This window comes from Triticum dicoccoides, chromosome 3B, assembly GCF_002162155.2.
Source record: "Triticum dicoccoides isolate Atlit2015 ecotype Zavitan chromosome 3B, WEW_v2.0, whole genome shotgun sequence".
NCBI classification, from domain to species: Eukaryota; Viridiplantae; Streptophyta; class Magnoliopsida; order Poales; family Poaceae; genus Triticum; species Triticum dicoccoides.
Genome location: NC_041385.1, coordinates 194,341,917 through 194,353,218, shown reverse-complemented (window position 1 = coordinate 194,353,218; position 11,302 = coordinate 194,341,917). Strand labels below are relative to the sequence as shown.

At 43.3% G+C, this 11,302-nt stretch overlaps 2 protein-coding genes across 3 annotated transcripts; one reads left to right on the top strand and one right to left on the bottom strand.

The window, feature by feature from the left end:
* Nucleotides 1-2,095: 2,095 nt before the first annotated feature.
* LOC119275501 lies at nt 2,096-4,128 on the top strand. The gene is made up of 5 exons (XM_037556357.1): nt 2,096-2,470; nt 2,564-2,678; nt 3,384-3,448; nt 3,525-3,611; nt 3,682-4,128. Exons 1-5 carry the CDS (start codon nt 2,336-2,338, stop codon nt 3,943-3,945), a joined length of 666 nt encoding a protein of 221 aa, XP_037412254.1. The 5' UTR covers nt 2,096-2,335; the 3' UTR covers nt 3,946-4,128.
* Nucleotides 4,129-4,529: 401 nt separating this feature from the next.
* On the bottom strand, nt 4,530-9,350 carry LOC119275498 (mitochondrial carrier protein MTM1-like). 2 transcript variants are annotated; one of them, XM_037556353.1, is made up of 11 exons: nt 9,038-9,350; nt 8,649-8,690; nt 8,224-8,291; nt 7,919-8,036; nt 7,773-7,832; nt 6,962-7,132; nt 6,523-6,622; nt 6,249-6,349; nt 5,987-6,139; nt 5,737-5,795; nt 4,530-5,063 (listed from the first exon to the last, which is right to left on the bottom strand). In XM_037556353.1, the coding sequence occupies exons 1-11, from the start codon at nt 9,182-9,184 to the stop codon at nt 4,931-4,933; spliced, it is 1,152 nt and encodes a 383-aa protein (XP_037412250.1). In that variant the 5' UTR covers nt 9,185-9,350; the 3' UTR covers nt 4,530-4,930. The 2 variants fall into 2 exon arrangements, with proteins under 2 accessions (XP_037412250.1, XP_037412251.1); XM_037556354.1 differs by lacking the exon at nt 8,224-8,291 and having other exon boundaries at nt 4,715-5,063; nt 7,919-8,053; nt 9,038-9,349.
* Between the last annotated feature and the right edge of the window lie 1,952 nt (nt 9,351-11,302).

Here is an 11,302-nt window from a genome sequence, read left to right as displayed (position 1 = left end):
GGGCGCGTTACCTTGTTGATGCCGAGCTTCGCCGGGACCTAGATGACGCCGAGCTTCACGAAACCCTAGCAGACGCCGAGCTTGGCTGAACCCTAGCCGACGAGACACAAAAAACCTGCAAAAAAAACATCCAACGCGACGAGCTCAGCTAGATCTGATGCAATGGCGCAGATGAATAGGAAGTAGAGAGGCCCGCCGGCTGCTTACGACGGCGGCAGTCTCTTGCGGAGTAGGATCCCAGCGGAGGAAGCCGAAGAAGCGGCGGTCGGCGGAGGAAGCCGAAGAAGCAGCGACCGGCGGAGGAAGCAGAAGAAGTAGCGGCCGACGGACGAAGTAGAACAAGCAGCGGCCGGCAGAGGAAGCAGAAGAAGCAGCCACCGCCAACGAAGGAAAAGGGGGTCCAGGCGAGGCGAGGGAGGAAGGGAAAGTTGTGGCTTCTCTGTCGACGAACGAGTCGGGGCAAGGGAGGAAAAGGGACACGGAAGATGAAATAAAAAGGCCGGCCCACTCGAGACGAGGGGGTGTGCGGCGCCTCGACATTTTGCGGCAACAAGCGGCGAATAGGATAGGGAACTCTTATACGCCGCATTCTGCGGCAGGAAGTCGAGGCTTCGCACAGGCAGGGCTTCGACTGGGCCGGCCCATGAAGACAGCCACTGAAATCGAACGAGCACTGCAGCTAAAAAAAAAGACAAATGCGCTATAAGTGCGATTGCCGGGATTAGAAGACATGACGCACTGCTATACAATAGGTGCACCTGCCAGCTCACCTAGCAGCATTATCTGGTTAAAAGAGTAGCATCACCCTTAAAGAACCGAACGCGCCGCACAAAGCCGAATTAGTTTAAGAATTTCGAAAGCAATATTATTTTTAAAAACAGAGTGTTCTTTTTTTTATGAGGGGTAAAAAAAAACAGACTGTTCTGAGAAACGCAAACACTTTCCAAATTTTTTTCACAAGTTTTGAAAAAACTATAACATAATTGAAAAACAAGAACTTTTCTTGAAAATGTTGAACAATTTTTTTAAACGAGAATATTTTTTCAAATTTTAAAACAAAATTTGGAAACGTGAACATATTTTAAAATTCCTGAACAAAATTTGCATACCCGATTTTATAAAAACTTGTGAACAATTTTTGAAACAGGGACATTTTTTGAAACTCCTTAATAATGGAATACTGGAATTTGTGAACAATTTTTCAAAAGATGAACTTCTTAAAAAAATTGTGAAAATTTAAACAAAAACATTTTTTTTTGTAAAACAAGAACATTTTTTGAAATGCCCGAACAATTTTTGAAATATGAAGATTTTTTGAAACTCCAGAAAAAATGAAAACATAAACAATTTTTGGAAATTGTGAACAATCTTTAAAAATGGGAACATTTTCTAAAATTTGAACAAAAACATTGCAAACAATTTTTGTAAAACAAGAACATTTTTTGAAATGCCCGAACAATTTTTGAAATAGGAACATTTTTTGAAACTCCTGAAAAAATGAAAACATGAACAAATTTTGGAAACTGTGAACAATTTTTGAAAATCAGGAACATTCCAAACAATTTTTGTAAAACAAGAACATTTTTTGAAATGTCCAAACAATTTTTGAAAAATGCGATTTTTTTTGAATATGTTAACATTTTTTGTAAACGCGAACATTTTTTTGAAATTTTGAACATTTTTAGAAACACGAACAAATTTGGAACTTTCCAACCAATTTTTGAAAGAAACAAAAAAAACCTAAAACAGAAAAAAAAGGAAAAGGAGAAAGAAAAAGAAACAGAAAAACGGAAAAAACGAAAAAGGAAAAAGAAAAACCGGTCAAAAAGGAAAAACCGGTTCAGGGAACCTTCTCCCAAAACCGGCTGGCTAGGTCTGGTACAATGGGCCGGCCCATATTTAGCGATGCGGGGTATTGCGCCTGTGCGTTCGGTCGACAATTGGACGCAAAGAGCATCGTATAGGGTTTTCCAATAGGATACTCCCTCGTTTTCCTCTGTCTTGCTGAATGCGAGACACAGAAGAAAGTTCTTGGGCCTGGTTAATAGATATACTCATGTTTAACATGCTAACCACAACAAGGCCCAGTAGCCCAACTCACAATCAACCAAGGCACCAAGCCAGCTCCCTCGACCAGGTTCCCCAAGCCCCCGCCGCCGCCGCCCCTAAGCTCCCCTCCCACGTCCAGGTCCGGCAACGACGCTCAAGGCTCCCTATCCTCCGCTTCGTCCACCCCGAATTCCCCCTGCTGCCTGCCGTGTCGCCGCTTCCAGTACTGGCGGCCGTCCTCTCCGAGAGCCGCTAACTTTCGCGCCACCACGAGCCGGGTAAGAAGATGGTGAAGGGGATGCCCAAATCAAGACCTATCAAAGCGGCGGCCGAGGTGGTCTTCGACCCGTCCGTCTCTGGCCCCCGGAAGCCGCGCCGCGCCGAGGCGCCCTCGTCGAGCAGCGAGTATCACCACTTCATGGTTTGTCCCTGTGTGTGGTTTGCTTTTTCTTGGAGCACGTCTGTTCCGAGCCATCATCAGTTCCTAATTTTGTGCTGACCTTTTCTGCTCTAGGGGTCGAGTCTTTCAAATATGTACCACAAGCCAGCTCCGGCGAAATCTACTGACATGTCTGATGATGAGCCTGACATTGATATTGAGAAGTTGTTGAAAGATGTCGAGCTTTTCGGTAATTATCTCATATACTGCATCCTCGGGCGTTGTGAACTGTTTTGTTCTGATTATTTCAGTGTGGTTTAAGTTTTAGCATGTGCCATAGCTGCTAATATTAGTATACCATGTCAAACAACTGCTCGCGCTCTGGTCTAGCTATTTGATGACTACCGTAGTAATTCAAGAGCTCGTATTTGTGAAGTAGAATCTGAAACATTTGGGCAAAATATTGAATATTAACAACTCATAAACGAAACAATGGTAACAGTTATATTATTCTTTCTTAATCAAAGAAGTGAAGTTGTTTCTGGCGCAACTCCAGAAACATAGACGCAGATGAAAAACACTAAATTGCATTTCTTCATACCCAAACTATAATATGGAACAAACTTCACATTATATTCTACAACCGATAGGCACATCCAGCGAAAAAAAACTACATTCTCAAATAAAAGCAAATATCAATGTTTCCTCAACAGAACCCCAGAATGTCCTATCTTAGCCATTTAGCGAGCTGTTAAAAAGGATTAACATTTTGCATAGGCATACAACAGAACAATTTCCAATTGTTTCAGATTTTGCTTATTCTTATAAACAGGCTAATATGTTAGTGTTTCTTCAACTAAACGGACTAATAGTGAGCTCATCTCTCCTTGTACGCTTACCATTTCATCTGAGTTTTTGTTCAGGCTCAAACATTCACTCGGTGCTATATTTACAGGTGCCACTACATGGAAGGACAAAAATAAAATACAGAACCGCAAAGTAGTTGAACTGGGCGGAAAGGTAATCTTTGTTTCCTTGTATATATCCTGACTTGAAACTTTGCACTATCTCAAAAGTTTTCATTTGTCTGCAATAGGCCATCAAGAAGCAGCGTACACCGTTGTCTGTGGCAATCCCAGCTATGAAGAATCAGCAGAAAAGAGAACAAAAGAAGATTGAAGAGGTATGTTTCTCAATTACTCTGACTCTGGTTTGCTCTGGAATAGTGAGTGACACATGATAACTCTATACAGGAAAGACTGCTTGGGATTTTTAGGAAACAAAACAAGAACAAGAAATTTGAGAAGCTTAGACCAGAGGACCGAGTACTCAGGGCAACTGAAGGGCGCTTCAAGAATGGTATACTCGATGTGAAGCACCTTATGGGAGCACCAAAACCATCGTCGTCGTCATCGTTCAGAGATGCGCCAGAGCGGGAGATGAGAAAGGGCAAGAAAGGGAAAGGAAAGGTAAAGGGGAAGGGGAAGGGGAAGGGAGGCCGAAGGAACAGACGTTGATGGAACACCTTCGTAGTGTTTGTGCCAAGATAGATGCACGAAGAAGAGGCATTAAGCTGACACCTTGAACCGTTTTTGCATCGAGATATCTTCGGTGATACTTGTATCTTAAGTAATCTTTCAGACCAAGTGACCATCCTATGTTACGTATATTTTTACAAGCATGTATTTCTTTTTCCTCCAGCTCCTTTACATTACGTCTGACGTTACTCGACGAGCATTTCAGCTTCCCAGAATTCGGTTATTTGGCTTCTGGGGTGCTTGTGCACTTTTGACGGTTTGACCTGATCAGTGAAAAGCATTTCGGCCATGCAGAATACGTCGATTTGGCAGTTTATTTCCCTTCTGGGTGCCTGTGCATTGTGATTTGATCAGTAAAACCTGATTCTGCGATGGCAACCTCGGAGATAACAGGTTTGCCGGGGCAAACAATAGTTCCTGAACTAGTACTTGATGGCAGTAGCAGCTCTTTCCATGGTTGCAAGCGGGGTGGTATAAAGGAGCCAACAGTTGAGCATGAACATTGAGCATGAACTTTTAATTATCTGTTGCCTCTGTGAAGACGCAGTTCTGAAGAAAGAGCATTGAGCATGAACATTGAGCATGAACTTTTAATTATCTGTTGCCTCTGTGAAGACGCAGTTCTGAAGAAAGAGCATTGAGCATGAACTTGACAGTGCAGCCTTTTCTACGGTTTTTCAACCCATCACTCTAGTCCTGGTCGTGCTGCTCAAACGCCTAGCAAAATCTCACAAATACACAGGAGACAGGACTAGCCCAAAACTTCTTGCAACGAGAAATTACAACATTTTGGGCATTCTACCCTTTATTATTACAACAGACACTCAAACCTCCCTTCTGATAAGGTAGGCATGCAATGTAAACCGGCTTTCACGAGAGTGAAGGCACGTTCGATCAGAAGGAGGCTCCGCTGTTGGTTTGATCAGAAGGCTCGTGTGTTCTACATACGACTAAATCTAAAAGCTCATAGCTCTGCATGTTTTCTGTGCATGATGTGCTTGACAACTTCATACGAAGAGACGACAATGCCCACTGAAGGTCCTGCTCGTGCCATGCGAGGGCCTGCGCCCCTGAATAGGCCATTGATACCTTCATTCCTGCGACAAGTGACGTTCGCATCACAAGTGTTATATGCATAGCATTGTGCAGAAAACTTGCTATATGCAAGAGACTAAATAGTGGAGTATGTTGACGGCAAGCAAAATAATAATCACATCATTAAGCATTCCTGAAACGCCTGACAAACCGTCGCTACATGATTATGACTCTGTCTGCATTTGGTATTGTAGTGGATTCTCATAATCCCATTTGCTCCACCTGCTTTTCTCTATTTTAGTGTTTCTTTTACCCACATTTGCGTACTTTTATGGCTAGTTTCCGCAGCAGATTATAAAATTCGCACAATTCAACACAGCTCAGCAACCGAAAACAGAGCCTATCTCTTTCTCGTTTAGAAGGATTCGGCGGGTGGAAATGTGCAAGAACATAATGATGCTTACTAGCTCATCAGCATATGTGTTCTTGAATGAAGAATTTTATAGTCCATGTCCTACTGAAGAGAATGGTTTCATTATCGCTGAGGACATGTTTGTCTATGCTAGTACAGCTTAGGGAGCCTAATTCTTGTTCTAACTTTTGGCTCCACTGATACTTACATCTTCCATTTTTAAGTTTTAACCCCGATGATTATGGAGTTTCCATGGCATTTTTTGTTGAAAACCTAAGGTGGGTACGTTGCAATGGAATTTGCTGAAGGGAAATGTAAGTTACCTCCAAACCTCAAGAAGTATGCGCCGTGTGTTCATGTTTAATACCCTAGCAGGATCCTTCTGAAATGAGAATGGTAAATTTAGTAAGCACAAAATATTGAGCAAAAAAAAACATTAAGTATTTTGTGTTATCGGTAGCAGTTGATTCCCAAGCTCTCTGCACACCAGGAATGACTGAAGGCACATAAAGCCTAACTAACAAAAGTCAGTAAAGAAACTAGTGATAAGCTAATGGCCCAAGCTCTGCTTGCCTCTATTTGTCTGCGTGTCTTGGCGACATCAAGAGGGCATGTTGCACCAGAAGAGATGACTCCAGCAATGAAGCCTGCGGAGAAGTTTGCCCCCAGTATAACTGCTGCATTGCTCTCCTCACCAATTAATAACCCCAAAAAGTGTCTTCTAGTCTGTACAGAAAGCATTTACAGGTCAAAACAGTAGTTAACTTTACAGGCTTGGATGAATTCAAATGGTCTAAATCATAATATAATAAACTAAAGCTCAGTAGTAGCTCACTGGTTCAAGAACCATCCAACATATAGCTGAAAAGGGGACATCACGTGCAAGTTGTGCTCCCATACCAGTCCATAGAAGATGGTATCCCCGAGCTGTTTGCACTGTCGAAAGTACAGCTTAATCAAAACAAATGAGAACATAAAGCTACAATTATTAGTTAGTTTGTATAAATTTATGCGAATAATGTAGCAGGTGTGGTTAATTGTTGTGCTAAAGGAATGATTTGACCGCTTCATTACAGGCCAACAGACAGTATAGTAGACTAATGGCATACAATTTTCAGGGTGACTGATGCTTTGCCTCGATGATAGCACGCCTAGCATAGTCTTCCACATTCCAGGGGGCTTCGCTCCACCACTTGACTGTTTGAAGGCCTATATATGTAATAAGAAAATACATAATTATATCAAAAGAATGACATAGAGAATAAAGTTGCAACCAGAATAAGTTTCAGTTTCTCTTTCAACTGTTTCAACCATGCTGGTACTGGCAATTTCTGTTGAATCAGAAGCTAGTAAATATTTTTACTTTTACGTATCTAAAAGCATCATTTATCTTAAGGCTTTAATGTCTCACAAAGTATTAATGTACACAGTCTGCTGGCAAGAGTTAAAGAGCAAATTACGTATCACCCCCCCCCCCCTTCCCCTAGTACATGTGTTTTCTTTTCTCATAACGGTAACTGTAGAAAAGCGAGGATTCGATATCCTGACCTGCATACGTGTTCTTGCCAGCTCAATAGGGGAACAAGTTATACATGCCAATGATCGTGCAATAGATCCAGCAATGAGAGGGGCATATGGCCTAAGTTTGGGATAACTGCGATCTGAATATTCCTCAATCCAATTGCGCAACAGGTCATAAGAAGGCAGATATATCCCAACCTGAAAGACATAGCATAAATTTCTAGTGAGATACAAATGTGAAGTACATCAAAATGTATAATTCTAACATCCCATGACCTTGACCCAAATTGAATGCAGATCCAAGAGGGCACAAGAAACACATTAGATCCTAAATCAGTAACAATCTATAGAAAGATTGTGTCACAGATACCAATCCTCAAGCAAGCATTAATATATGCTCACCACAAATTCTGCTCCTACTTGCATTTAAAAATACCTCAGACTGTTAGACAATTATTACTGCTACAGGTGTGATCGAACTCTTTTTGAGAAAACAATGGGCATTCCATCCAACTTACTATTAAAGAGCAAGCATGTGCAAGATCCATACTTTTTCCGTCAAAATAAATTACACCATTGTTACTTCCCTTTATAGTTCTCTTATGCTTTACCAAGAGAAATCATGTTGGACTCTACAGGAGGACGGTAAAGTTGTCCTGATTATAAGACCCCTAGAAAATCCTTCAAAATGGTACTTGAAGATACATAATGGGAAGAAAAATATTGTAGAGAAAATTAAATGTAAGGCAACGAAAGCTCCATGTAATATTAATATTAAGGTATGAAATAGGCTAATTAGTACAAACAGACTACTAGCCATGGAGCTGAAAGGATATACCGTTGGTACCGCCAACGCTAAACTTGCACCAGTACCTCTCCATAGTCTAAAAAATCCTTCCTGCAGGAGCTCATAAATCGTTAGTGAAGATGATCAACCCAAAACAGGAAAGCACAATGAAGAAGAATGCTCATAAGTGCATTTACCTGTCTACTGATCTTAGAGAACACATCCATTGTTCCTCTGTACTGAAAGCATTCAGGACTGCAGGATGGCCCTAAACCACTCAACTTCAGTCCACCAGGGTTACACCATGGGTAGCACCTAAAATCTGACCATATCTGAGCAATGCATTTCAGAGAAAAACAAATAAACAAGCAAGCAATACTGTTGTGTAAACAATTAGCAAACACACACACACACACACACACACACACACACACACACACACACACACACACACACACACACACACACTTTTTCAGAATAAAAGGATAAAACCACAAATCACCCTGACAGAAATACATCTGCTTGCCAGTATGTAACTATTATCAGAATTGGGTGCTGCAGATGGTTTATCTGCAAAAAAGTATGTGTGCATAGATATTAAGGTTTTTTTAATGGAGAATAGACTGGGACACACAACCCAAAAGGAAAAAAATGCTCGGATTACGACATACATATAGTTCTCCTTAAAGAACCACAAAAGTATTCTGTTGAGCAGGCTTATACGGCTTAACTCGTGGTATACAGAAGGAGAGCAGCATGTGGTCTATAAATCTTACAATTGACAGATATGGTCTAACTGATGGCTTTGATTCTTCTCTGTTTCTGAGTTAATGTGAACTTTCAAATTCATTTCTGGTTGACCAGAGAAATTGGTAGGAACATTCAATTGTGAAACGGCTCTGTGTGGGACAGAAGTGGGATGCTTACCGGATTGTAGACAACTCCAGCGGCTTGCGCCTGTAGTCTCGTCTGCAAGACAAAAGTAAGGGTTTGAATCAACACATGCGGTCCAAGTCTATATGTGCATTTTGTCACATGTCCCGGCCAATTCGCCTGGCAGCAATACAGCGATCATGCCGACAAACTCTCTACTCTCTCGTTGCAATTAAGTGGCGCAAGTGTTCTGTTGAGCAGGAAAATTGGCCAAGAGCACGCGTTGTACCCCTGTTCACCTAGACTAGAAGAAGCCTGGCGACGGCGCTGGAAAATGGCGGGACCCGCGCCCGCGGAGGACGATTCGTTTTGTTCTCGCGGAAAGAGAGGCTGGGGCGTGGCAATTGGCCAATTGGCACGCTTGTGCGTGGTGCGGCGCATACCTTGGCGACGTCGAGGGGATTGACGAGGACGGCGGAGACGACGGCGGCGCCGGCCGCCGCGACGGCCCGCTCCGCGAACCCCATGGCGCGCTCGGGAGGCGGCGGCGGCGGGGCGAGCTGCTCCGGGGCTCGCTCCGCGGTGGCCATGGCGAGGGAGGAGAGGGAGAGGAGGAGGAGGCGGCGGACGGATTGATTGTGTGTGTGTGTATCGTTGCCGCTAGTTAAGGGGCCGACCACAAATCGCGGCGGCGTGGAGGAATCCTGGAGAGGAGGGGAGGTGGTGGTGGTCTGGTGGACGCTCGTTCGCGTCGACACGGCTCGTTTTCGAAGCGTACTACTCCCGAGAGAGATGAAGAAGCGACCACCGCTACCGCGCCGTGCCCACGTGGCTCGCTTGCAGCTACGTGTGTGCTTACGCGTGAGCTGCCGACTTGCGTCGTTGTTGCGAGAAGGATGGCGCTCAACTGCATGGACGTCGAGCCTTGTCAAACTTCCTTTTTTTTAACATCATTACAAACACAAGCGCTCATATACACGCGCATATACTCATTCCTATGAATCCACACACGCACACCCTACTCCATGATGAGTAATAGAGTACTCCATCCGTTTTTAGCTAGTCTGTGTATTAGTTTTGATAAAAACAAACTTTACAAATTTTGATAAAATTTATAAACAAAAATACTAACATATACGTACAATAACAAATCAATACCATCAGATTCATTGTTGAATGTATTTTCACGTCATAGACATTTGTTATGGTAAAGTCGAATGTACTTTCACGTCATAGACATTTGTTATGATAAATATTTATATTGTTTTCTATAAACGTTATCAAACTTTAATCAAATCTAATATGCAGTGTAAAATAAAAACGGAGGGAGTATGATTTGTCTATTCGATTCTCATGTGGTGTAATCAAATGTCATTTGGTGTAGTAACATCAACACCTTACGTTCTTTCATATTCCTACCTGTGTGAATCACATAAAGCCCAGGGACAACATGGCTTTGCTTCACGGCCGGAGCTCAAAGAATATACTTGCCAGACAGACAAAGGTAAGCCAAGACAAGAAACATCAGCATCGACGCAGTCCAAGCTATCTCCATGAACGCACCAAATTGCACATGCCAGTCAGCCCTTGCGATCAGATACTCCCTCCGTCTTAAAAAAAAATTCAAAATGGAGGCAAAAGTTTTACCTCATCGATTAATTAAGAAGAAGAGAATTGCCCAGTTAATTAACGGGAAACCGGGCGAAAACCAATACAAACTGAGCACAAACGAACTACTCACACGACATGAAACCCCACAACCGCACAGACGGTCTGTCACACTCGCCGAATACACAACATCCACAAACCCAGAGGCACCTCCCAACCAGAAATGACAATCCAATCAAGCAGCCAAAGACATCTTGTCTTTGGCGCCACTCTTGCGATTGCCCACTTTCTTTTGTTTGTCCCTTATTGGCGTCCCTCTTAGGAGGCAAGCAATCGACCTACCTAAACCAGGTCTAGCAACTTCAACACTGGCTAGCAAGTCACAAAGTTCCTTCGCGAAGAGAGCATTTGAATTTGGGGTAGGTGCCAACACAAGTGGCTCAGTGGTCATGCCACTCACAGGCATCACCTGCCCGATGGTCACAGACGAGGGAACGACGACAGCATCTAAAACGCCGCTCTCCATGACGTCGAGAGGTAGGCTGTTTGACGCCTGACAAGGCTCCATGGGGGGTGGTGAGGACACCAAGTCCACCTCCGAAGCCTGGGGAGAGTCCAACTTGAGTTGCTCCATCGACAAAGGTGAAACAAGTTCCCCACTCAACATCTGCAGCTCGGGCATGATCTGCAACACCGGAGACACTACCTCGACGGAGGCCACCCCCTCGAAGTCCGGTAACACTTGGGGCGTCGAACTGGACCCAACATGGGGTGAGAAGCCCGAAGCACGAGGGGAGAAGCAGCCATAGAGATCCACATAAACAGGACAAATAAATGACTCAATTTTGTACTACTAACTTCGCTAAACAGGACAAAAATTACCTTCGAAACCATCAAGTTCCCCTTCTATCGACGATTCGGCAGAGAACAACTACAAACATAAATCTGTGAAGAGGTGGCAACTGTTCATGCGACTATTTCAGACACCTGCGATCATGAAACTGGATAGGAACGGCAGCAGCAAATCTAGCGAAAGTACATTCATCCTTGTCTGCTCAAACTGCGTAAAAATTACATATAATCTCCAGTCGACAACTCGA

Coding starts and splice junctions, on each gene's coding strand:
- LOC119275501 (XM_037556357.1), top strand. CDS start 2,336: ATGGTGAAGGGGATGCCCAAATCAAGACCTATCAAAGCGGCGGCCGAG. Junction 2,471..2,563: donor GCGAGTATCACCACTTCATG/GTTTGTCCCTGT, acceptor TTTCTGCTCTAG/GGGTCGAGTCTTTCAAATAT. Junction 3,449..3,524: donor TAGTTGAACTGGGCGGAAAG/GTAATCTTTGTT, acceptor TGTCTGCAATAG/GCCATCAAGAAGCAGCGTAC.
- LOC119275498 (XM_037556353.1), bottom strand. CDS start 9,184: ATGGCCACCGCGGAGCGAGCCCCGGAGCAGCTCGCCCCGCCGCCGCCG. Junction 8,691..9,037: donor ATCCCCTCGACGTCGCCAAG/GTATGCGCCGCA, acceptor TTTGTCTTGCAG/ACGAGACTACAGGCGCAAGC. Junction 8,037..8,223: donor GCAGATGTATTTCTGTCAGG/GTGATTTGTGGT, acceptor GTCAGATTTTAG/GTGCTACCCATGGTGTAACC.